The 25,129-nt window shown below is 50.7% G+C and overlaps 2 protein-coding genes and 1 pseudogene across 11 annotated transcripts in view; 2 read left to right on the forward strand and 1 right to left on the reverse strand.

The window, feature by feature from the left end:
• Positions 1-6,276, forward strand: part of RMND5B (required for meiotic nuclear division 5 homolog B) — a 19,455-nt gene extending 13,179 nt beyond the window's left edge. For 3 of the 5 annotated variants that reach the window (XM_054487599.2, XM_063665647.1, XM_054487600.2), the window contains 4 exons: positions 1,840-2,005; positions 3,252-3,354; positions 3,448-3,602; positions 3,688-6,276. In XM_054487599.2, coding sequence (XP_054343574.1) covers positions 1,840-2,005; positions 3,252-3,354; positions 3,448-3,602; positions 3,688-3,751 — 488 coding nt within the window. In that variant the 3' untranslated portion in view covers positions 3,752-6,276. Of the gene's footprint in view, positions 1-1,839; positions 2,006-3,251 lie in introns of all 5 variants that reach the window. The other 2 variants (XR_010126505.1, XM_063665646.1) reach the window with 2 other exon arrangements.
• On the reverse strand, positions 5,174-21,841 carry NHP2 (NHP2 ribonucleoprotein). Of its 6 annotated transcripts, none has more exons than XM_054487611.2 (9): positions 21,681-21,841; positions 19,967-20,126; positions 11,119-11,403; positions 10,791-10,952; positions 10,620-10,692; positions 9,727-10,083; positions 9,578-9,647; positions 6,596-6,701; positions 5,174-5,549 (listed from the first exon to the last, which is right to left on the reverse strand). In XM_054487611.2, exons 6-9 carry the CDS (start codon positions 9,884-9,886, stop codon positions 5,424-5,426), a joined length of 462 nt encoding a protein of 153 aa, XP_054343586.1. In that variant the 5' UTR covers positions 9,887-10,083; positions 10,620-10,692; positions 10,791-10,952; positions 11,119-11,403; positions 19,967-20,126; positions 21,681-21,841; the 3' UTR covers positions 5,174-5,423. The 6 variants fall into 6 exon arrangements, with proteins under 6 accessions (XP_054343586.1, XP_054343589.1, XP_054343587.1 ...); XM_054487614.2 differs by having other exon boundaries at positions 10,620-10,709; positions 21,681-21,817; XM_054487612.2 differs by lacking the exon at positions 19,967-20,126 and having other exon boundaries at positions 21,681-21,839.
• Positions 21,842-22,861: 1,020 nt separating this feature from the next.
• Positions 22,862-24,449, forward strand: LOC129036449 (NAD(P)H-hydrate epimerase-like; annotated as a pseudogene).
• Positions 24,450-25,129: the final 680 nt, after the last annotated feature.

Raw genomic sequence — 25,129 nt, forward strand, 5'->3', positions numbered from 1 at the left:
ATGAACTCTAGGCTCCTCCTCTCTCACATCTGCCATACCTTTAGTTTATAGCTTCAGCGCAGACCACCCAGGGTCCTCGTGCCTGCTATGCGCCACACCACACTCAGAGCATGCCATGCCCGTCCCGCCTGTTCTGCCTCGTGTGCCTCCCTGACCTGGTTGGCCTATGGAAAAGTCCTTTAAGAAAAAAAAGAGGCCAGGCGCCGTGGCTCACGCCTGTAATCTCAGTACTTTGGGAGGCCGAGGTGGGCGGATCATAAGGTCAGGAGATCGAGACCATCTTGGCTAACATGGTGAAACCCCATCTCTACTAAAAATACAAAAAAAATTAGCTGGGCATTGTGGCGGGCGCCTGTAATCCCAGCTACTAGGCTGAAGCAGGAGAATGGCATGAACCCGGGAGGCGGAGCTTGATCGCGCCACTGCACTCCAGCCTGGGCGACAGAGCGAGACTCCATCTCAAAAAAAAAAAAAAGACTTGTCTGGGTGCAATGGCTCATGCCTGTAATTGCAGCACTTTGGGAGGCCAAAGCAAGGGGCAGATCACTTGAGCTGGAGACCAGCCTTGGCAACATGGCGAACCCCTGCCCCTGCTCCCATCTCTACAAAAAATAAAATAAAAAAGACTCAATTGAGCACTCTTCCTTTCATGCTAGAATTTCCAAACCTGGAATCTGAGTCTCACCTATGCTTACAAGTAGTAACCTGTACTAACTTGGTTTTTCAGTTCCACCTCATATTTATTATTTTAAATTTTATCTCAAAATAAATATGAAAACCAAGCCATGATTTATTAGTTATTTATTTATTTTTGAGACAAAGTCTCACTCTGTTGCCCAGGCTGGAGTGCAGTAAGTGGTGTGATCCCGGCTCACTGCAACCTCCACCTCCCAGGTTCAAGCGATTCTCCTGCCTCAGCCTCCCGAGTAGCTGGGATTACAAATGCCTGACACTGGCCGGGCGTGATGGCTCACGCCTGTAATCCCAGCACTTTAGGAGGCCGAGGCAGGTGGATCATGAGGTCAAGAGATCAAGACCATCCTGGCCAACATGGTGAAACCCCATCTCTACTAAAAATATGAAAAATTAGCCGGGCGTGGTGGCGGGCACCTGTAGTCCCAGCTACCCGGGAGGCTGAGGTAGGAGAATCACTTGAACCCAGGAGGCAGAGGTTGCAGTGAGCCGAGATTGCGCCACTGCCCTCCAGCACTCCAGCCTGGCGACAGAGCGAGACTCTGTCTCAAAAAAAAAACAAAAACCACACCAAAAAAACAAGTGCCTGACACCACGCCTGGCTAACTTTTTATATTTTTTAGTAGAGACGGGGTTTCACCATGTTGGCCAGGCTGGTCTCAAACTCCTGGCCTCATGTGATCTACCCACCTTGGCCTCCCAAAGTGCTGGGATTATAGGCATGAGCCACCACGCCCGGCCCCAAACCATGATTGAAGTTTTAGCTAGATACTGCTGCCTCCTGAAAGCTCTTAACCTGGGGTTGCTCTAAATGGAGATTAGTGTGGAGACACCAGTGCCAACCTGAGGACTTATTTGATCGTTGATGCAGTTGGGGAGGAAAGAGAACTGGAAAAGAACTGTCCCCATTCCTGATTCTGTGTTAGTAATGCCTGTTCTTGTCCTGCAGAAGCAGCCTGGACCTCCACCTCCCCAATGGATTTTACAGTCAAATTTGCCTGAGGGCATTTTCATCCCTGCTCAGTCTGCTCAGGGGCTTGGGAGCTGCTGGGCTCAGCATACTGTGCAGCACAGTCCTGCCGCCCGCTTGGGGGGTGGACCCAGAGCCCTGCACCCACTGAGCTGCACCCCCTGGTTGCCTTGTAGAGATCCAGGTGATGATGGGCAGCCTGGTGTACCTGCGGCTAGGCTTGGAGAAGTCACCCTACTGCCACCTGCTGGACAACAGCCACTGGGCGGAGATCTGTGAGACCTTTACCCGGGACGCCTGTTCCCTGCTGGGGCTTTCTGTGGAGTCCCCGCTTAGCGTCAGGTACAACCCAGCCCTGTGAGGGCAGTACAGGTGGGAGGGTAGAGAGGGAATCATCATTTGCCAAGGCCCTGCCGTGTGCCAGGAACAGTGCTCGGTGCTTTCAGAGACCGAAACTGGCTTTCTTAGTCATTCTTCAGGAGAGGAATTACCTGTTTTTACAGTTAAACTGAGACTAGGAAGAGTTATGGCCCGAGGTCACCATGAGGTCAGTGGCGTGGTCAAGGTTCCCGTTTTGTAAGGTCTCCTGAATGAGGTCCCTGCCTCTCTTGCACCTCACCCTGGATCATTGCAAGACCTTCCCAGCTAACCCATGCCCCTCTGCAGCCCGCCTTCCTCATGACCTCATGTCTTAAACACCACTTGCCTTCAGGGGAGATGTGAGTGGTTGAGTAATATGTATTCAGCACTGCTGCTGACACCTCCCTCAGAGCTCACAGCAACCCTGGGAGGGAGAGCCACTGTTATCCTCCTTCTACAGATGAGGAAATGGAGGGTCAAGATGTGCACTCACTTGCCCAAGGCCTCACAGGGAATAGGCACTTGAACCTGACCCCAGAGCCACACACTCCACCACAGTGGACAGTTGTCACTGTGTATTTAGACTGTTTATGGTGTCTGAGTACAGCACCTCAATATAGTGGACTGATTCTACGCTCATCTGTTACCATGGACTCAGTTTATAGAATGTTATTTCCCAGCAAGAACAACATCAGCACCTGAGGATGATTCTGTTGTGCAGGGCTACCCTGTGCACTGTGGGGTATTCAGCATCTGAGCTTCCAGCCAGTAGGCTCCCTTCCCCATGCAATTGTCACGAGAACAGAACCCCAACCTCCATTTGTTAGGCAGCCTAGTTGATAGCCACCATTATAAAGATGTGTTATGACTACACAGCAGGGTACATCCTACAGGCAGGCTGGGGCCCTTTGGAACTGCTCACTGTCCCCTAGTCACACCAAGGACTTTTCAGTCATTAGGATGAGCAGATATCTGCCCCTAGAGCTATAGGAAGTCTTCCCTGTAGGTTCTCAAATTTTGGGGTGCATTAGAATGAGTCTCTAGAGTCAGACATACATAAGTACATATGTGGCACCTTATGAAGAATGTGAGGGATCTTTGAGGACCGATTTGACTGTGCACCATTTTAGAGCCCTGTCTCAAGGTCCATGCTGAAGTATGGCACGCTGGCCCTTTTTGCCTGTCTGCTGTGATCTGAGCCACTCTAGCCCCTGTTCCTTGTCTGCAGCTTTGCCTCTGGCTGTGTGGCGCTGCCCGTGTTGATGAACATCAAGGCTGTGATTGAGCAGAGGCAGTGCACTGGGGTCTGGAGTCACAAGGACGAGTTGCCGGTGAGGCCTGGCCCGGGGAATCGTGGGCAAGAGGCACTGGAGAGGACAGCCATGACAGGAAGTGGAACTCACCCCCTTTGCTGCCCTTCCCAGATTGAGATTGAACTAGGCATGAAGTGCTGGTACCACTCCGTGTTCGCTTGCCCCATCCTCCGCCAGCAGACGTCAGATTCCAACCCTCCCATCAAGCTCATCTGCGGCCATGTTATCTCCCGAGATGCACTCAATAAGCTCATTAATGGAGGAAAGTAAGTTCCCCGTGCTCTACTCCACCTTGGCTTGGCTCTCCTACTAGCCACCCCTGAGACGTTCTCGGTTCTCCTCCCTTTGCAGGCTGAAGTGTCCCTACTGTCCCATGGAGCAGAACCCGGCAGATGGGAAACGCATCATATTCTGATTCCTACCTGGAAGGAATTTTGTTGAAAGGGGTTTTCACCTGTGAGCCTTGGTCTGTCTCAGTAGGGTGGTCAGCTTCAGTGGACTGTGGTTGGTTTCAGAGCGCCTGGCTGAGGAGTTCCGCTGAGGGGAGGGCTGGAGCAGCCCTTTGGCAGAGGCTGAGGAGGGAGATGGACCAGCCCACACCTGGCAGCTGGCTCCATGGCATAAGGAAAGGGAGATACTGGCCTCTGTGCTCCTGCTGTCTCTTCCTGTTCTGTTTGCCTTTGACTTAGTAGCAACCGACAGAGTGGCAAGGGATTTGGTCTTCAGCAGTAGACATCCTTCCACCCCTGCCCTCAGCCAAGTCTCTTGCTGCCATGCCAATGCTATGTCCACCCTTGCCCCTCGGCCCAAGGGTGTCCAGTGGTGGCCCACCTCTTCCTCCCACTACAGCCTCAACAGTACGTACCATCTCCCACTGTAAATAGTCCCAGTTAGAATGGAATGACGTTGTTTTATAACTTTGAACAAATGTATTTGCTGCCCTTCTCACTTCTCCTGGCCAACCTTTAGCCTCCCTGACAAATTATGACCACGTGTCTACCACACACAGGGGCTGGCACGGCCTGGGGGCTGCTGCAGACAAAAACACGGCCAGCAGGTATCCAGTGTCCAGGCAGGAAGAACCCAACTTGACTGCGGGGAGCTTAGATGGCAGACCCCGGGCAAGGTGCTTTTACATATACCCATACCAGATCTTACTACCTCCATAGGAGAAATCCGTGTAATGGGATTCAGGAAAATGAAGTAACTTGCACAACAGGGCTCACAGCTTAGAAAGGAGAGAGCTTGGGGTTTTAACCAGATCTGACCCTCAAGCCCAAGCTATTTCCAGTTTATTCCAGGGTGCCTGAACTTGGCTGTTATGTATACTGAGTCCCGTGCAGGGCCTCTGACAGCAGGAAGGGGCCCCAAGTCTAAAATATTTGAAGGGATTGGGTTACTAGGGCCATTATGTTAAGCAAGAGAGAGCTCGGGGGGATGCATTTTAGCTTCATATTCCTATTTAAAATTTGCTGTGTGGGTGGGTAAATTGCTTCCATAAGCTTCACAGTGGTATTTAAGGCTCCTGGGGTAAGTTAGGAATGGGGGTGTTCCTGATGTGGGGGCTTTAGGCTTCCGTGAAGTGGGTCTGGGCCCCCTACCTTACCTCACAGCCTCAGTCTACCCTGGAAGAGGGAGTTGAAAATGCTGGGATAACAGCAAGATCAGTTCTCAGCTTGAGCCAAAGCACCCGACCCTGGGCAGCTGAGCATTAGCACAGAACCCTCTGAGTCCTTCGGGCTCTCTGGTGAGGAAGACTGCTTCACTCTTCCCGCACACCAACTCCTTGGCCCAACCAGCAGCTACTGCTTAAGAAAACACCCACAGACTCACCACATTTTAGTCTTAGCATTTACTTTCCCCACCCCACATTCTTGGAACAGCCTTTAGTTCTACAGGAAATGGCACTGATGGACAGAAGACTGGCATTACTTTCATGAAAGGGCTGTTAGAGCTGCCTGGGAAGAAGGCGTGCCTTGGGGAACAGGAAAGATGCTATCACTGTGGGTGGGCAGGAGGACAGCCAGTCTTCCTGCCGCCAACCCAGTAGCTTCCAGCGGCAGGTGCCCAGGTGCTACCAGAGCCCCTCATAGGGGTAGGGGCAGGGACTGCACCTCCTCCAGGCACTCGTCGTAAGCCTCCTGGTACTCGTCGTGGGGCTTGACCATTATCACACAGGTGGGGCGCTTGGAGCCTGCGGCTGCACCCAGGTCCTATAGAGGGGAAAGAAGTGCTGTTTGGAAAAAAGGCTGTACAACCTGTATGCCAGGAAGTCACCAACTGATGACCCACCAGCCTAATCTGGCCTACAACCATGTTCTATTCGGTCCATGTTCTATTTAAAAGCATCTTGAATTGGTTGCCATCATTTAAACTCAATCAGACTTTGAAGGCATGGTCCAGCCACACAGGGCCTACATTCCCGCATGGCAACTATGAAAGGGCTCCAGCCCAGCAGGGGCTGTCCCGGTCCCTGCCACCCCCACTTCCTGTGCCTCAGATCTGGCCCCTGCTACATAAGATAAGGACAGCTACAGGTCCCTCTGAGTCTAAACCCACCTAACCAGACTAACATGGGTGAAGCATCTTAGCTTACAAAGCTTGCACATACATTTATCTCTTTATTCTCATAGTCCACAGATAACTGACTATTCGGTTCTTACCATCAGGCCAAACGGTAAGTTCCTTCAGAACAGGGCCTCTCCCTGCTTTATCCCAAGAAGTGATACTGTAGGTACCCATGATCCACCCTAGCCTTTTTTTTTTTTTGAGACAGGGCCTCACTCGGTCATGCAGTCTGGAGTGTGGTGGTGTATGATCATGGCTCACTGCAGCCTCGAACTCCTGGGCTCAAGTGATCTCCTGCTTTAGCCTCCCAAGTGGCTGGGACTACAGGCATGTGCCACCACACCCAGCTAATTAAAAAAAATTTTTTGTAGAGATGGAGTCTCACTTTGTTGCGCAGGTTATTCCTGAACTCCTGTCCTCAACTAATCCTCCTGTCTTGGCCTCCCAAAGCACTAGGATTACAGGTGTGAGCCACAGCCCCTGGGCTGGGATTCCCATCTTACAAGATGGGAACTGAAATGCAAGAAGTAACGTATCTGTAGTCCCAAAACTAAGAAGATGTGGAGCCGAGAATCCATCCAGGCCTGTCTTAGCTCCAACACTCCCGGCTCTTTCCCACACTCTCCTGCTATGGTAGACTATCCCAGACACCCCAGTGCTGAGCAAGGTCAGGGGGCCATGTGCTCCTTACCGTCTTAGAGGGGATATAGACATAGGGCAGATTTCGGTCCTCACACATGACTGGGAGATGGCAGTATACCTCAATGGGCAGTGTGTCTCCTGCCAAAACCATGATGCTGAAATGAGAAAACACTGTCATTTCTGGCTTGCTCCTTCCTTCTTTCAGTTGTAAATGCCGCCCTGGGCTGGGTCTTAGGGATAGAGACAAAATTGTGTTTGGTGAGCACACTCTTTGGGGGTGATCTCTACCTCTTGGCAACATACAGGTGCCACCAAAGTGATGTAGTGCTCGGACAGGTGAAGTACAGGATGGGTGCCAAGGTGTATGAGCTCAGCTCTCTTTGGAGAGTCAAAAAAGGGTTCAACCAGGAGGTGACACTTGAACAGTATGCTGATGGATGACTGTGTGTCACGCAGCCCATGGAGGGGCTGGGGCGGGGGAGAGCATGTGGTGCGAGAATCAGAACGGCACCAGACACAGCCAGAGAGACTGGCAGGGGACAGCCCCAAGGTCTTGAGTACCAGGCTAAGAAGCATGGGCTGTGTCCCAAGAGTGACAGTGAGGCAATGAAAGCTTGCCAGAGACTCCTCAGCCAGGGTTCCTAGCTGGCCAGGTGTCAAGGCTGGGGGGCAAGGGCCTCAGGAGCCTGAAGACACAGAAGGAAAAGTCTGCTCTCCCATGCTGGATAACAGGCAGACACACGAGGACAGAGCCCTCGGCTGAAAGAACTCCTCCACACTCCTACTGCTCCTCTGGGCTCTCTGCTGGCTCCCCTTCTGTTAAGCGCCTTTAACTGTGAGTGTTCCTCACAGCCTTGTCCTCGGCTGACCCCTCCTCTCAGTACCTTCTTCCTGGCTGTCCGGAGCCACTGCCATGGGGTCAGGTGCCATCTATGTGCTGAAAACTCCCAGATCTACTATCTCCAGCCTGGCCCTCTCTCTTCCATGCTCCACACCCCTATAGCTATCTGCCTATTTGACGGTTCTCCTGGTGTGGGGAGGGGTGGAAGTCATGTGTCTCTACAGCACCTCAAAAACTTACCCAAAACCAAACTTGTGATCTTTCTACACAAATCTGGTCCCCCTCCACTGTTCATATCTCAGATTGGGCCCTCTGTCCCTCCAGCTGGGCGTGTCAGAACCTACAAGTCGTCAATGCCTCCCCATTCTCCACATCTAAAAGTCCTTTCAAATCTGTCCCCTTTAATTCTGTCTCCACCATCACCTCTCCAGGACTGCAGTAGTCTACTACCTGAACTTTCCCAAACCTACTCGTACCTCTCTAATCCTTTCTTCAATTGTCAGAAAAATCTTAGGGTGTAGAAAATAATAAAAATTAATGTCACTTCCTGGCTTTAACCCCCAATAGCCTGCAAAGCACTGAGTGTAAAAACTAAATTTCCTGTGGTCTACAAGACCCCCTAAGAAGGTAGCACCTCTGCCCCCCGACCCCCTAAGAAGGTAGCACCTCTGCCCCCCCAGACCCCCTAAGAAGGTAGCACCTCTGCCCACCAGACCCCCTAAGAAGGTAGCACCTCTGCTCACCAGACCCCCTAAGAAGGTAGCACCTCTGCCCACCAGACCCCCTAAGAAGGTAGCACCTCTGCCCACCAGACCCCCTAAGAAGGTAGCACCTCTGCCCACCAGACCCCCTAAGAAGGTAGCACCTCTGCCCACCAGACCCCCTAAGGTAGCACCTCTGCCCCCCAGACCCCCTAAGGTAGCACCTCTGCCCCCCAGACCCCCTAAGAAGGTAGCACCTCTGCCCCCCAGACCCCCTAAGAAGGTAGCACCTCTGCCCCCCAGACCCCCTAAGAAGGTAGCACCTCTGCCCACCAGACCCTCTCCTGCCCCGAGGCCCACTCCAGGATCCTCCCACCCCCCCAAATTAATCCCTGTGTCTTAAGAGCTCAGCTCAAATGTGACTGCTGAGGGAAACTTCCCCTGATGTGCCCTCCCCAGCTAGGTTAGACGCCGTTGAGCATCAAGTCTGCCCAACACTATTGATCTCTTGAACACCTACAGTTTCACTTATGGGGATAAAGCAAGGAGGCCCTGTTCTGAAGGAGCTTACCATCTGGCCTGAGAGGGTGATAAAGGGAAGAAAAGTGTAAACAAGGTTCAAACTTTGATAAATGCCATTAAGAAAAGTGGGGTGATGAAGTAATTATCATTGCACTCTGTTATTTTCCTTCATGGCTATCACAACGTGTAATTATTTGTGTGTGTGTCATTATGTGATCAATGAATGTCACTATTTCCCCTATAGCACAGTGCCTGAAAAAGAATACATTCAATTGTTAAGGCTGCCAGGCGCGGTGGCTCATGCCTGTAATCCCAACGCTTCGGGAGGCCGAGGCAGGAGGATTCCTTGAGCCCAGGAGTTCAAGACTAGCCCGGGCAACATGGCGAGACTCCTCTGTCTCTGCAAAACAACAATAACAACACTTAGCCAGGCGTAGTGGCGCAAGCCTGTGGTCTCAGCTACTCGGGAGGCTGAGGTGGGAGGATCGCTTGAGCCCAGGGGGACGAGGCTGCAGTGATCGCACCACTGCACTCCAACCTGGGTGAGAGCTAGACCCATCTCAAAAACAAACAAAAACGTTAACGCTCAGTTCCTTAAATACAGAGCTGGAGAGGGCTCATCCCTAGGACTGAGATTCAGGGCTGAGAGGATTAGGGCCGGAGCCGGAGGTAATCTGAGGCAAGGAGCGGAGCCCGGGGAGGAGGGTTCCTGATTAATGAAGGTGGGTCTACCCTAAGGGACTTAGCTTACACAATTCGCTTCACTTTGGAATTCACTTTGAGCTGGTATACGTGATGTACCGGTATTGTTGTACCGGTATTGTACCAAAGGGACTTTACCGACTGCTTGATTGGCTTCTGTATATGGGGCTAGGTCAGAGTCAGCCTTTTTACTGCGCACCTACTAAGTAGAGATTTCTCTGTTAACGTTTAGAAATGCAAAATTCAGAGGAAGGAAGGTTCTTACCCTTTTTCTCCTTTGTTGACAAATTTCTGAACCTCTTTCACCCCGCGCCGAATCTGCTTCTGCTTCACCGCTGCAACGACAGAAGAGTCGGTCGGGGCCTCGCTCAGCCACCCGCGCCCCCATCCCGGCCACGCCGGGGTCCGCCTCACCTTTCTTGATGCATTTGTAGAGCTTCCGCGTGAGGCGGCGAGAAGCCAGGGGCTGCGCGATGGGGTTCTGGTTGACCAGCAGCTCCTGGTAGGTGCGCTCCCCGGAGCACGCCTCCGCCTGAGCCTCGGGCCCGTCGGGATCTGCCTTTATTTTGGTCATCGCAGCAGCCGCTGAAACCTAGTCCCAGGGAGGCGAGCGCACGCGGTCCACTACTTTAGGCATCACTTCCAGGTCATCAGCCGTGCGAGAAGCCGCGGTACAACACGGCCAATCAGGAAAGGAAGTCTCCGACTCAGCCCAATCGTTGACGCTCAGCTCCGTAAATACGGAGAGCGGAGAGGGGCGGAGTCATGGTCCTAAAGGCGGGGCCATCCCCGGACCAAGGGACTGGGCGGAACGGATTAGGGCGGAGCGGAGGGAATGTGAGGCAAGGGGCGGAGCCCTGGGAATCGGGGCCGGAGGGGGCGGGGCCCTGGGTGCTGGAAAGGCTGCCTCCTTTTCTTTTTTTTGAGACGGAGTTTCGCTCTTATTACCCAGGCTGGAGTACAGTGGCGCAATCTCGACTCACTGCAACCTCCGCCTCCCGGGTTCAAGCGATTCTTCTACTTCAGCCTCCCGAGTAGCTGGGATTGCAGGCATGCGCCACCACGCCCGGCTAATTTTGTATTTTTAGTAGAGACAGGGTTTCTCCATGTTGGTCAGGCTGGTCTTGAACTCCTGACCTCAGGCGATCCGCCCGCCTCGGCCTCCCAAAGTGCTGGGATTACAGGCGTGAGCCACCGCGCCCGGCCTAAGGCTGCCTCCTTTCTTGCATAATTTTTCTTTGTTTTCTGACCCCTGGACCCCGCTGCGCAGGTGTGAAAGATATAGAGCAAGGAATGACCCCACTGACCTGCGTCTGCACCGCTTTTCCCCAGATAGCGTGTGGCTCACTCTCATCCCGCAGGGTTCCGTTTCAGTGTTTCCTATGGGAGAGGTTTCCCTGGTGATTTTATCTAAAATTGCAGTCCCCTCTCTCTCCAAACCAGCATCCCCTCACCCGCTATTTTCCCGCAGTTCTTACCATTGCCTGACGCTACACATGCAGAGGGCCTAGCCGAGAAGCCAGCCGGGGCTGAGGGAAGGACGGCTCCAGCGAAGCCGGGAACAGCGGAGGGAAGGCTTTGGGGACTGAGCTCCCTGCCGTGCAGGGTGAGAGCTATGAAGAGCTGCCCTTTGGATGGATCTGTAGAAGGTAAAGGGACAGAGCTGCCAGGATGTGGGAGGCGGTGGCAGGCCGAGATCCAGTGGATCTTGGTGTCTCTGATTAGCCTCTTCCACTATATTTTGGAACTCTGGATGGATATTAATTAGATAATGGCTGCAAATTACTAATTTGTAATACTAATTACCTTTGATTCTGATGTGGCAGGCCTGCCATTTTTGTGTTGCTGGAACAGGCCGGTAAGTAGAAACTTAGAAGTGTTCTGGTGGTTGTGGGTGGGAGCACAGGTCAGTTAAACCAACTTAAAAATTGGCCTTTCCCCGGTGTGGTGACTCGTGCCTGTGGTTCCAGCTACCCAGGAGGCTGAGAGGGGGATCACTTGAGCCCAGAAGTTAGAGGCTTCAGTGATCCATGACTGCACCTGTGAATAGCCACTGCACTCCAGTCTGGGCCACCCAGGAAAATCTTGTCTCTAAAACAAAACAAAACAACAACAACAAAAACCTTGTAACTCGAACTAAAGTGCAATCAATTTTATTTGTTTTGCATTAAATAAAAACAAATAGGCCGGGTGCGGTGCCTTAGGCCTGTAATCCCAGCACTTTGGGAGGCCGAGGCGGGCAGATCATGAGGTCAGGAGATCAAGACCATCCTGGCTAACATGGTGAAACCCCCGTTTCTACTAAAAATACAAAAAATTAGCCGGGCATGGTGGTGGGCGCCTGTAGTCCCAGCTACTTGGGAGGCTGAGGCAGGAGAATGGCGTGAACCCAGAAGGCAGAGCTTGCAGTGAGCTGAGATTGCATCACTGCACTCCAGCCTGGGCGACAGAGCGAGACTGTCTCAAAACAAAACAAAACAAATAGCTTTCTATGGCTGGGCATGGTGGCTCACGCCTGTAATCCCAGCACTTTGGGAGGCCAAGGAGAGCAGATCACTTGATGTCAGGAGTTCAAAAACAGCCTGGCCAACATGGTGAAACCCCTCTTTACTAAAAATACAAAAATTAGCCCAGCATGGTGGCATGGGCCTGTAGTCCCACCTACTCGGAAGGCTGAAGCAGGAGAATCACTTGAACCCGGAAAGTGGAGGTTGCAGTGAGCCAAGATCACACCACTGCCCTCCAGCCTGGGTGACAGAGAGAGACTCCATCTCAAAAACAAAACAAAACAAAAAATATTTTTAAAAATTCAGTATTTTGCCCAGGTGTGGTGGCTCATGCCTGTAATCCCAGCACTTCGGGAGGCCAAGGCCGGTAGATCACCTGAGGTCGGGAGCTTGAGACCAGCCTGGCCAACATGGTGAAACCCTATCTCTACTAAAAATACAAAAAATTAGCCAGGAGTGTTGGTGGGCACCTCTAATCCCAGCTACTCGGGAGGCTGAGGCAGGAGAATTGCTTGAACCCAGGGGGCGGAGGTTGCAGTGAGCTGAGATTGCACCATTGCACTCCAGCCTGAGCAACAAGAGCAAAACCCCGTCTCAAAAAAAAAAAAAATAGTATTTTATCTTGTTTATTTATTTGCTTATTTTAGAGATGGGATCTCAGTATATTTGTTGCCCAGGCTTGCCTTGAACTCCTGGTCTCAAGCAATCTCTGCCTCAGCTTCCTAAGTAGCTGGGACTACAGGTGCACCTGCACCTAGCTATTGGGGGAACCAGTCCCCAATACTTCAACGTAGGTTCTTTTCTATTTTCCCTAAGTGTCAGCCGGTCTGAGAAATAAAGGGAAAGACTACAAAAGAGAGAAATTTTAAAGCTGGGTGTCCAGGGGAAACATCACATGTCGGCTGGTTCCGTGATGCCCCCCGAGCCACAAAACGAGCAAGTTTTTCTGAGCGATTTTCAAAGGGGGGGAGTGTACGAATAGGGTGTGGGTCACAGGGATCACGTGCTTCAAAGGCAATAAAATATCACAAGGCAAATGGGCAGGGCAAGGTCACAAGGCCAGGGCGAAACTCGAATTGATGATGAAGCTTCATGGCCCACTGTGCATGCATTGTCTTTGATAAACATCTTAACAGGGTTCAAGAGCAGAAAACCAGTCTGACTAGAATTCGCCAGGCTGGAATTTCCTAATCCTAGCAAGCCTGGGGGCGCTGCAGGAGACCAGGGCGTGTTTCATCCCTATCTATAACTGCATAAGGCAGACACTCCCAGAGCTGCCATTTTAGAGGCCTCCCCCTGGGAATGCATTCTTTTCCCGGGGCTGTTAATTATTAATATTCCTTACTGGGGAAATAATTCAGCGATATTTCTCTTACCCGTTTTCGGCAATAAGAGAAATATGGCTCTGTCCTGCCCGGCTCCCGGGCAGTCAGACCTAATGGTTATCTCCCTTGTTGCCTGAATATCGCTGTTATCCTGTTCTTTTTTCAAGGTGCCCAGATTTCATATTGTTCAAACACACATGCTTTACGAATAATTTGTGCGGTTAACGCAGTCATCACAGGGTCCTGAGGCGACATACATCCTCAGCTTACGAAGATGATGGGATTAAGAGATTAAAGTAAAGACACGCATAGGAAATTATAAGAGTATTGATTGGGGAAGTGATAAATGTCCACGAAATCTTCACAGTTTATGTTCAGAGACTGCAGTAAAGATAGGCGTAAGAAATTATAAAAGTATTAATTTAGGGAACTAATAAATGTCCATGAAATCTTCACAATTTATGTTCTTCTGTCACTGCTTCAGCAGGTCCCTCTGTTCGGGGTCCCTGACTTCCCACAACACCTAGCTTAAAATTTAATATTTTTATTTTATTTTATTTTATTAGTAGAGACGGAGTTTCACCATATTGGCCAGGCTGGTCTTGAACTCTGACCTCAAGTGATCTGCCAGCCTCACCCTCCCAAAGTGCTGGGATTACAGGTGTGAGCCACTGCACCAGACCTAAAATTTAGTATTTTAATAAGAGAAATTATGATGTAATCCATCCTAACTTTAGAGCTTCCCAAAACTCTTCACAAATAGAAAAATATATCAGTCATCAATCAACATGCTATATAAACAATAGAAAACAATTCGAAAGCAAATGAGGTGTGTATATACAATGTAAAAAAAAAAATTGAAGCTTTAAAAGTTTTTGTTTTGCTATTTCTTGAGAAAAGATAGCTCCTTCCTGAGCTTTAGGTTACTGTCAGCTTTTGCCTTCCTGCTGACAACTTTGCTGTACCATTCCCCACCCCCATACTCTCCCCACTCTTCCTCCTCTTCTGTCTTGTAACAGCAGTTCTGCCCCTTCCTGGGAATCCTTTCTTGAGTGTCATGTGGGGTCTGTGAGAGCAGCTCTTGTGACCTCCTCCGAGCACACAGCTGGCAGGACTCTGCAGGGTGGCTTTCTGTTCTTGTTTCTGAGTGGTGTTTCTGCCTTTTAGGACAGATGAAAACGTGCCAGGTTCACCAAGGGGAGAAGTACCGCCAGTTCTGTGCATGGGGCACGGTGAACTCTGTCCAGCAGAGTGATGGAGAATTTCATTCCTGAGAAACCCAGTTCAAACAAATTCAAACAAATGGGCTCGCTTGACTGACCTCACTCAGAGCCTTGGTTGTGAAGTCCCTTCAGCTCTTACATGGAAGGAAAAAGAAAGTTAACATTTATGTGGCGAGCATATTATATACAATATCTCATTCGGTGCTCACCAAAAAATACCTCTATGGTAAAGGTAAAGACTTTACCGTCCTTTTACCAGGAATATATACTTTTATATTCACAATTTACTGACACACATAAAGGTGAATAGTTTGGTGTAGCTCACACAAAGCTGGATTTGAACCCAGGTCCACTTGTCTCCAAGCCCAGGCTTTACCCATACCTGTGATTTGACATTTGACTTTAGCTCAAAAGGATATGTAAATAGTGAAACTGTAGGAACCTCAGCTTGGCCCAGGTTACACGTGTCTGCATTTTGAGCCATAAGACAATGAAGTGCTGAGAACAAATATGTCTTCAGAAAACCACACTGTTTTCTTTCTTTTTTTTTTTTTTTGAGACGGAGTCTCGCACTTTGGCCCAGGCTGGAGTGCAGTGGCGCGATCTCGGCTCACTGCAAGCTCCGCCTCCCAGGTTCATGCCATTCTCCTGCCTCAGCCTCCCTAGTAGCTGGGACTACAGGCGCCCACCACCATGCCCGGCTAATTTTTTGTATTTTTAGTAGACACGGGGTTTCACCAGGGTTTCACCGTGTTAGCCAGGATGGTCTTGATCTCCTGACCTCGTGATCCACCCACCTCAGCCTCCCAAAGTGCTGGGATTACAGACATGAGCCACTGCGCCCGACCCCCCCTTTTTTTTTTTAAGACAGAGTCTCCCTTTGTCACCCAGGCTGTGGCATGATCTCAGCTCACTGCAACATCTGCCTCCCAAGTAGCTGGGATTACAGGCACCGGCCACCATGCCCAGCTAATTTTTGTATTTTTAGGAGAGATAGGGTTTTATCATGTTGGTCAGGCTGGCCTTGAACTCCTGACCTCAAGTGATCCACTCGCCTTGGCCTCCCAAAGTGTTGGAATTACAGATGTAAGCCACCGCACCTGGCCTGTTTTCTTTTTTTATTGTTAACACACTGTGTATTTCTTATCTTTTTTTTTTTTTTTTTTTTTTTTTGAGACGGAGTCTTGCTCTGTCACCCAGGCTGGAGTATAGTGGCCCAATCTTGGCTCACTGCAAACTCTGCCTCCTGGAATCACGCCATTCTCCTGCCTCAGCCTCCCGAGTAGCTGGGACTACAGGTGCCTGCCACTACGCCCAGCTAATTTTTGTTTGTTTTTTGTTTTTTGTTTTTGAGACAGAGTCTCACTCTGTCGCCCAGGCTGGAGTGCAGTGGCAGATCTTGGCTCACCACAACCTCCACCACCCAGGTTCAAGCAATTCTCCTGCCTCAGCCTCCCAAGTAACTGGGATCACAGACGCCTGCCACCGCACCCAGCTAATTTTTGTAGTTTTGGTAGAGACGGGGTTTCACCATCTTGGCCAGGCTGGTCTTGAACTCATGACCTCATGATCCACCCGCCTCGGCCTCCCAAAGTGCAGGGATTACAGGCGTGAGCCACTGCGCCCAGCCACGCCCAGCTATTTTTTTGTATTTTGAGTAGAGACGGGGTTTCACTGTGTTAGCCAGGATGGTCTCAATCTCCTGACCTTGTGATCTGCCTGCCTGGGCCTCCCAAAGTGCTGGGATTACAAGTGTGAGCCACCGCGCCCAGCCAACACACTGTGTATTTCTAAAGCCAGACTCAGAAATCTGTTCTGAACCCAAGTTGTTTTGCGTGAGTTTATTACTTTATTGATTTTGTTGGAATGGCTACTATTTGAGCTTACTTTTTTATTCTTTATTCTTTTTTTTTTTTTTGAGATGGAGTCTCGCTCTGTTGCCCCAGCTGGAGTGCAGTGGTGCAATCTCGGCTCACTGCAACCTCTGCCTCCCGGGTTCAAGTGAGTCTCATGCCTCAGCCTCCCAAGTAGCTGGGATTACAGGCATGCACCACCACACCTGGCTAATTTTTGTATTTTAGTAGAGACAGAGGTTCACCATGTTGGCCAGGCTGGTCTCAAACTCCTGACCTAACGTGATCTGCCCACCTCGAACTCCCAAAGTGCTAGGATTACAGGCGTGAGCTACTGTGCCCAGCTGAGCTTACTTTGAGCAGTGTACAGTGACTGATAACATAAAGATTAATGGACACTAGTCCAGGGCTCTAAATGACAAATGACTTTAGGCAACTCAGGGCATCAGTGCTTCACCATAAAGTGAGAAAGTTAGATCTAGATGGACTAAGGTCCATCTTTTAAAAAATTGGAGAGGACTTTATTTATTTATTTATTTATTTATTTATTTATTTATTTATTTTGAGACAGAGTCTCACTCTGTCGCCCAGGCTGGAGTGCAGTGGCGTGATCTCAACTCACTGCAAGCTCCGCCTCCCAGGTTCACGTCATTCTCCTGCCTCAGCCTCTCGAGTAGCTGGGACTACAGGCGCCCGCCACCGCGCCCGGCTAATTTTTTGTATTTTTAGTAGAGATGGGGTTTCACTGTGTTAGCCAGGATGGTCTCGATCTCCTGACCTCGTGATCCGCCCGCCTCGGCCTCCCAAAGTGCTGGGATTACAGGTGTGAGCCACCTCGCCCCGCCAGGAGAGAGTCTCCTGAGCCCAGGAGATCGAGACCAACCTGCAGGAGGACAACCTGAGTCTGGGAGATCAAGGCTGTGGAGAGCTGTGATTGTGCCACTGAACTCCAGCCAGGGTGACAGAGCGAGACCCCCACCTCAAAAAAAAAAAAAAAAAGAAAAGAAAAGAAGAAAGAAATGCTGTACCATTTAGCTATCACCCTCTGACCTCCTTATCTTTCCTGAACTCTAAGCTACCACTAATCTATGTTCTGTCTCTATCCATTTCTGTGTTCTGGACATTTCACGGAAATGGAATCATGTAATATGCAGTTTTTGTGACTAGCTTCTTTTACTTAGAATAACATTTTCAAGGTTTGTCCATGTTACAGCATTTATTAGTGCTTTATTATTATTATTATTATTTTGAGATGGAGTCTCGCTCTGTTGGCCAGGCTGGAGTGCAATGGCATGATCTCAGCTCACTGCAACCTCTGCCTCCTGGGTTCCAGCAATTCTCCTGCCTCAGCCTCTCTAGTAGCTGAGATTACAGGCACATGCCACCACGTCTGGCTAATTTTTGCATGTTTAGTAGAGACGGGGTTTCACCATGTTGGCCAGGCTGGTCTCGAACTCCTGACATCATGATCTGCCCACCTCTACCTCCCAAAGTGCTGGGATTACAGGTGTGAACCACCATGCCCAACCTAGTGCTTTATTATTAAATAATATTTCATTGTATAGATATGCCACATTTTATCCATTCATCAGTTCATGGATTGGGTTGTTTCTACCTTTTGACTATTATGAATAATGCTGATATGAACATTCGTGGACACGTGTTTGTGTGGGTATATTTTGCCGTTCTCTTGGGTAGATACCCAGAATGAAAATGGCTGGGTCAAATGGTAACTCTATGTTTAACTTTTTGGGGAAAGGCCAGGCTGTTTTCCAAAGTGGCTGCCCCATTCCTACCAACAGTGTATAAACGTTCCAATATCTTTATATTTTTAACACGTTGTTATCTGACAAATCCAGTTTCTTGGAAAGAAACATTTCAAAGGGACTTATGAACAGAAGCCACGTCTGTGTCTCCAGTGGTGGGGAGACAAAATCATAGATCCCCGCAGCAGTATCCCCAGATCCACAGCTTCTGTACCAAGGGAACAGGTTATTCAGAAGGAACGTGTGGACAAGCGAAATATGATAACATCAAGGCTGTTTGACTTAATGGTGGGATTGATGGTAAGTACAGTCTCATATACAAGGAACAATAGATAAACTGGAAATCTTAGAGGCCTTCCTGGACCAGGAGTTAATCAGAAGCCAACATAGTAGATTAGCATCCAAGATGGAGTTGCTTTAGCCTCAACAGAGGAGTCTTAGGCTCATAGCAACATTGAGAGGGAGGTAGAGAGATTTCCCATCTGCCCCCTGCCCCATGCATGCACCTCTTCTCCCATTGTCATCTTCCACCAGAGGGTACATTTGTTACAATTGATCAACTTACATTGTCCCATCATTACCACCCAAAGTCTATTGTTGACATGAGGGTGCGCCACAAGAGGGATGGCACCTGTAGGCTCTGGCCAGGGGCAGGGGGTGGCTATTGAATCCATTATCAGCCACAGATCCCCATTTGCAGTTGGAGACAGGCTTTACTCTGGGCCACCAACCAAAGCCTGAGCTTTTCCCAGACAGATTTGGTTTTGTTTTTGTTTTTGTCGTTTTTGAGATGGAGTCTTGCACTGTCGCCCAGGCTGGAGTACAATGGCGCAAGTACAGCTCACTGCAAACTCTGCCTCCCAGGCTCAAGCGATCCTCCCATTTCAGCCTCCTGAGTAGCTGGGACCACAGGCATGCACCACCACGCCCGGCTAATTTTTATATTTTTTGTAGAGACAAAGTCTTGCCATGTTTTTATATTTTTTGTAGAGACAGTCTCACCATGTTGCCCACGCTGGCCTCAAACTCCTGACCTCAAGCAATCCTCCTGCCTTGGCCTCCCAAAGCGCTTGGATTATAGGCATAAGCCACCACCTCCGGACCCAGAGATGAATTTTTTGTCTGGGGGTTTCTAGAGGAACAGGAGGTGGTGGTGGATGCCAAGTGCAGCAGCTGTTTTAGTGCTGACTGTCACTTCCCGCTTCCTGGTCCTGGGGTCTCTCACTTCCCGCTTGCAGGTCCTGGGGTGCCTGGTGGCTTGGTCTCCCCTGCAGTCCCCTTGCAGCCTTTCCTGGGCTGTGGCCCTCGACAGCTGTTTCATCTATTACCTTCTTCTATTCACTTTCCATAGTCTCAAAAGTCAGGAAAATGTTTCCTCTGCTGGGGCCTTTCCCTCTCATTTTCTTTGCTGTTTTGCTAAAGGCTGGCAGGCATTGTTGGGGGCGTGTGTATGTCCACTTGTGCACAAAACCTGCCTCAAGTGTTCTGCCACCTCGGCCTCCCAAAGTGCTGGGCTACAGGTATGAGCCACGGCACTCAGCTTCCTTCCAGACTGTGCCATGGAGATGTGGGGGCCAGGACCATTGGCCCCTAAAGGTTCACTGAAAAATCACTGGCACAAGGCAGACAAGTATTAGGAGTAAAGGCAATCTCACGAGGTTTGGGTCTGCACCGTGCATATTGGACTTTCCATTCATTCAGAACAACTTACTGAGCGTCTTTATGTGCCCAACACTGCGCTGGGCATCGGGGGAGCCTTGGTGAGCTAGACAGAGAGTCCTGGTCTCCCAAGGGTTCCGCACGGGAAAGTACCAGCCATGGGAGCGATATCGAACTGGAATCTAGGAAGGGATCTGGGAAAAGTGCTCCCTACAGGATTTGTTGGTTGTGACAGGGTAGAGGAGGAGGGTACTGGGAAGACCTAGGGGTGAGGAGGGAACGGGGGCAGGGCCGGCTGGAACAGCCACCCTTAGTGCTTACTGCAGCCTTCTTCGTGGTTGAATCTCCCCGTCCTACAAGGCAGGAAGCTACAGGAGGTGCCTGGTGGAGAGTCCGTCCTCAGAAATCATTTGAACAAACGACTTTTACGGACCTTTGTTCGTCCCCTGAAGCTCCTGGGGTACCACTGCAGGATTTTAAACTGGGGAGTAGCATGGTTAGCTTTGTGTTTTTGGAAGAGCATCTAGGCTACAGCAGGGGAACCAGAGGGTGGACAGGATGCCTGGGGAAGAGGGAGAAGAATGAGAGCAGCAAGGGAGCTGCGAGTGTGGCCTGGCCCAGGATGGTGGCCGTGAGGCTGAGCTCAGGGAGTTGGTGAGAGCGATGTACAGGACACGACAGGACTTTGAGATATGGGGTGTGGCAGTGGAACAAGAGGGTGCGTCAGGCAGACACGATTTCTAAGATAGCCCCCCAGAGATGCCCTGCCCAGAACCTGTGAGTATGAGGAGCTGTCACTCCTGCATGTCTTCTTATTTGGCACAGTTGACTCAGACAGGGAGACAATCCGGGATTATCCGGGTTAGCCCAGTGTAATCCCTTGAGACCTCAAAGCAGAGAGCTTTCTCTGACTGGCGGCAGACGGGCAATGATGGAGATCCCAGGAGCAAGCAGGATCTGAATGCTGCTCCTGGCTGTGAGGATGGGGGGACCATGTGTGAGGCCAAAAAGCAACCGCAGGAGCTGAGAGTGACCAGATGACAGGAGGCGGGACCCAGGTCCTACAGTCACCAGGAACTGAACTCTTCCAGCAAGAGGAGTGAGCCTGGAAGGGGATTCCAAGCACCAGATGAGATCACAGCAGGTGGAGACTTTGATGTGAACCTTCAGCCCAAGCCCTGACCTCCAGAATTGCTGACGTACAGACCCGTGAGATAATACATGGGTGTCGTTCTCAGCCACTGAGTGGTCAATTGTTATAGCAGCAATAGGGAGCGAATACACCAGATTTCTGGACACATTCACTTCAGTGAAAACCAACATAGGGACCTGGCGTGGTGGCTCACGCTTGTAATCCCAGCACTTTGGGAGGCCGAGGCAGGTGGATCACTTGAGGCCAGAAGTTCAAGACCAGCCTGGCCAACATGGTGAAACCCTGTCTCTACCAAAAATACAGAAATTAGCTGGGCGTGGTAGTGGGCGCCTGTAATCCCAGCTACTCGGGAGGCTGAGGCAGGAGAATCACTTGAACCTGGGAGGCAGAGGTTGCAGTGAGCCGAGATTGTGCCACTGCACTCCAGCCTGGTGACACAGCGACGCTCTCTCTCAAAGAAAAAAAAAAGAGAGAGAAAGGAAGGAAGGAGAAAGAAAAAGAAAGAAAAGAAAACCAATGTAGAGGGCGAGGCAGGGCAGGCTGGGAAAGAAAATTTTAAAAAAAGGAAGGAAAGAAGGGAGGGAAAAGAGAAAAAAGAAAAGAAAGGAAGGAAGACCAATGTAGAGGGTGAGGCAGGGCAGGCTGGGAAAGTAAAAGAAAAAAGAGAAGAGAAGAAAAGAGAGGAGAGGACAGAAGAGAAAGGAAGGAAGGAAGAAGAGAGAGAGAGAAAGTAACAGAAAGAAAAGAAAGAAAGAAAAAGAAAGGAAAGAAAGAAGGAGGGAGGGAGGGAAAAGAAAAGAAAACCAATGTAGAGGGGAGGCAGGGCAGGCTGGCAAAGGAAAGAGGTCGAGGGGACTCGGGATGGATAATAAGGGTCCCTACCTCATCAGGCTGTTGGGAGAGCCAAGTGCATGTACAGTAAGTGCGGCCGCAGCTGGAACCGGGAGACCTACGGTGGAAATGGGAATGGAGATCTGTGAGTTGTGGCAGAAAGGCCTCCACCTCCCACTGAGGTGTGACGGGCGGGGAAAGCAGGTGGCATTGTGCTGCCTGAGCCAGGTGCGTGGCCCCGTCGCCCGGGAGCCCGCTGTGGCCTCCTCTCCCTCGCCTGTACCGCCACCTCGTGGAGCAGCGTGGAATCGCAAGCAGTCAGTCAGGGCGGGCTTTGCTTCTGGGAGTCAGTACTTATGACCATGCTCGACTGACATCTGGCCTCTCGCTTCGCAGGAGGCAGAGAGGCCATGCTCCTGCCCTAGAAAGTGAGCCCACTTCTAGTGAAGGGTCTTCAGAGCCCATTGATTCACCCTCCCGTCAACAGAGTGGAATGACGGAGGCCGGGCCCAGACCCCTGAGCAAATCAGGTTCCGAGGTGGGAGGAGAACCCAGGCAGCCCCCCCTCATTCTTTCCTTGGCACCTGTTCAGCCTCTGGCTTCCAGTTGGCCATGGAGAGGAGGAAAGGCAGGGAGCAGTGCGCCTGCCCCCTTCTGACCTGTGCTCATTCTCCAGCAACAGACACCTGGCGCTGCTGGCCTTCCTTTTCTCGTGAGATAAGGAGGCATCTGTTTTTCTCTTTCTTCGTGAAAGAGAGGAGAGCAGCCAGGCCAGAATGGGGGTGGGCGGGGGGGGGGGGGGGGCGCGGCCCGTGGAGAACTGGGCTGAGGGTGTTTGGGGCTTGCTAGGCAAAGGGCTTGATTGTCAGTCCAATTGATTTAGATCGGGGTCAGAAGATGTTCTCTGTTAAGGGCCAGACAGTAAACATTTTAGGCTCCGTGGACTATACAGTCTCTATTGTAACTATTCAGCCCTGCTGTTATAGTAGGAAAGCACCCAGAGACAATATGTAATCAAATAGGGTGGCTATGTACCAATAAAACTTTATTTATAAAAACATGGGGGCCGGGTGCGGTGGCTCACGCCTGTAATCCCAGCACTTTGGGAGGCTGAGGCGGGCGGATCACGAGGTCAGGAGATCGAGACCAGCCTGGCCAACATAGTGGAACCCCGTCTCTACTAAAAATACAAAAAAATTTTAGTAGAGCGTGGTGGCGGGCGCCTGCGGGAGGCTGAGGCAGGAGAATCGCTTGAACCGGAGAGGCGGAGGTTGCAGCGAGCTGCGATCGCGCCACTGCACATCAGCCTGGGTGACAGTGCGAGACTCTGTCTCAAAACAAACAAACAAAGAAACAAACACAAGCATGGGTCCGCGGGTGGTAGTTCGCTGACCTCTGATTTGGACGGTGGTGGTGCCTACAGGTTTTTCCAATCAGATGCAACAGCTGAGGCTGGGGGCCGTGGCTCACGCCTGTAATCCCAGTGTTTTGGAAGGCCGAGGTGGGAGGATCACTTGAGCCCAGAAGCTAATCAGCAGCCTGGGCAACAAACAAGACTTTTGTCTCAACAACAACAACAACAAAATTAAAGAAAGAAAAAATGATGCGCCGGGGTCGCGTCGGGCTGGGCCGGGCGCGCGCTCTGCGAGCAGGATGTCCGGCCTGCGGGCGCCGCTGGGGCTCAGGCTGCTGGTTGCGGCTCGCGCCTGCGCGGATCAAAAGCCAGACCAGCGCCTGCCGCTCGGGACCCACCTAGCGGGGACCGCAGCGGCTGAACTCGGGTGGCCGCTGGGACTCAGCGCGCATGGCGAGCATAGCGGTGAAGTACCCGAGCCAGGAGGAAGCCCAGGCCGTGGACCAGGAGCTATTTAACGAGTACCAGTTCAGCGTGGACCGACTTATGGAGCTGGCCGGGCTGAGCTGTGCCACAGCCATCGCCAAGGCGTGTACCCCCACGTCCATGTCCAGGAGCCCCCCAACCGTCCTGGTCATCTGTGGCCCGGGGCATAATGGAGGAGATGGTCTGGTCTGTGCTCCACACCTCAAACTCTTTGGCTAACCAGCCAACCATCTATTACCCCAAAAGGCCTAACAAGCCCCTCTTCATTGCGTTGGTGACCCAGGGTCAGAAAACGGACATCCCTTTCCTTGGGGAAATGCGCTCAGAGCCCGTGATGATTGAGCTGTATGAGCTGGTGGTGGATGCCATCTTCGGCTTCAGCTTCGAGGGTGATGTTCGGGAACGTTCCACAGCATCCTGAGTGTCCTGAAGGGACTCACTGTGCCCATTGCCGGCATCAACATTCCCTCAGGATGGGATGTGGAGAAGGGAAACTCTGGAGGGATCCAGCCAGACTTGCTCATCGCCCTCACAGCACCCAAAAAATCAGCAACCCAGGTTACCGGTCGCCACCATTACCTGGGGGGTTGTTTTGTGCCACCTGCTCTGGAAAAGAAGTAGCAGCTGAACCTGCCCCTACCCTGACACCAAGTGTGTCTATGGTCTGCAGTGAGGGAAGGCGGGTGGGTATTCTTCCCAATAAAGACTTAGAATCACCCCCTCAGAAAAAGAAAGAAAGAAAGAGAGAGAGAGAAAGGAAAAAATGTAAATTAAAAAAGAAAAGCATCACGCCATTGCACCCCAGCCTGGTTGACAGAGCAAGACTCCATCTCAAAAAAAAAAAAAATTTTAAGAAGCAACCGATGGGATCCACTTCCAACACTGCATTCTGCAAATATTCTGTATGTATACGCAATACACAATACTATCCTTCCCCTTTTTTTCCCACCTTTTTCTTAGTAAATGTCCATCCTCTCTTCACAGAAATAGTAGCATACTACGCACAGCATTCTGCATTTTGCTTTTTAATATTTTTTAAAAATAATTTCAGTTTTTATTTTGGATTCAGAGAGGCCATGTGCAGTTTGTTACTGGGGTATATTGCGTGATGCTGAGGTTTGGGGTATAATTGTTCCCATCGCCCAGGTACTCAGTATAGTACCCAACAGTTAGTTTTTCACTACTCATCCCCTTCGTCTCCTCTCATGTTGGCCAGGCTGGTCTTGAACTCCTGACCTTAGGTGATCCACCTGTCTTGGCCTCCCAAAATGCTGGGATTACAGGCGTGAGCCACAGTGCCCGGCCTAGCTCCTACTTCTAAGTGAGAACATGCAGTGTTTGGTTTTCCATTCCTGTGTTAACTGGCCTAGGATGATGGCCTCCAGCTGCATCCATGTTGCTGCAAAGGACATTATTTCGGGTTTTTGGGCTGCACAGTATTCTGTGGTGAATGTGTGCCACATTTAAAAAATTATTTTTATTTATTAAATGTTTTATATCTTTGTTTTTTTTTCTCTTTTTCTCCCCCTCAAGTTGAACTTCATTTCCTTTATCCAAAATCCACCACTGATGGGCACCTAGGTTGATTCTGTGTCTTTGCTGTTGTGAACATTGCTGTGATAAACATACATGTGCATGTGTCTTTTTGGTAGAAACATCT

This window comes from Pongo pygmaeus, chromosome 4 (assembly GCF_028885625.2).
Source record: "Pongo pygmaeus isolate AG05252 chromosome 4, NHGRI_mPonPyg2-v2.0_pri, whole genome shotgun sequence".
NCBI lineage: Eukaryota > Metazoa > Chordata > Mammalia > Primates > Hominidae > Pongo > Pongo pygmaeus.

Bases quoted from the DNA above. Each gene is read 5' to 3' on its own strand.
- NHP2 (XM_054487611.2), bottom strand. From the start codon at position 9,886: ATGACCAAAATAAAGGCAGATCCCGACGGGCCCGAGGCTCAGGCGGAG. The intron at 9,648-9,726 runs GTGAGGCGGACC...CTGTCGTTGCAG, and splicing joins CTACAAATGCATCAAGAAAG to CGGTGAAGCAGAAGCAGATT. The intron at 5,550-6,595 runs GTAAGGAGCACA...TCCCCTCTATAG, and splicing joins TCTATATCCCCTCTAAGACG to GACCTGGGTGCAGCCGCAGG.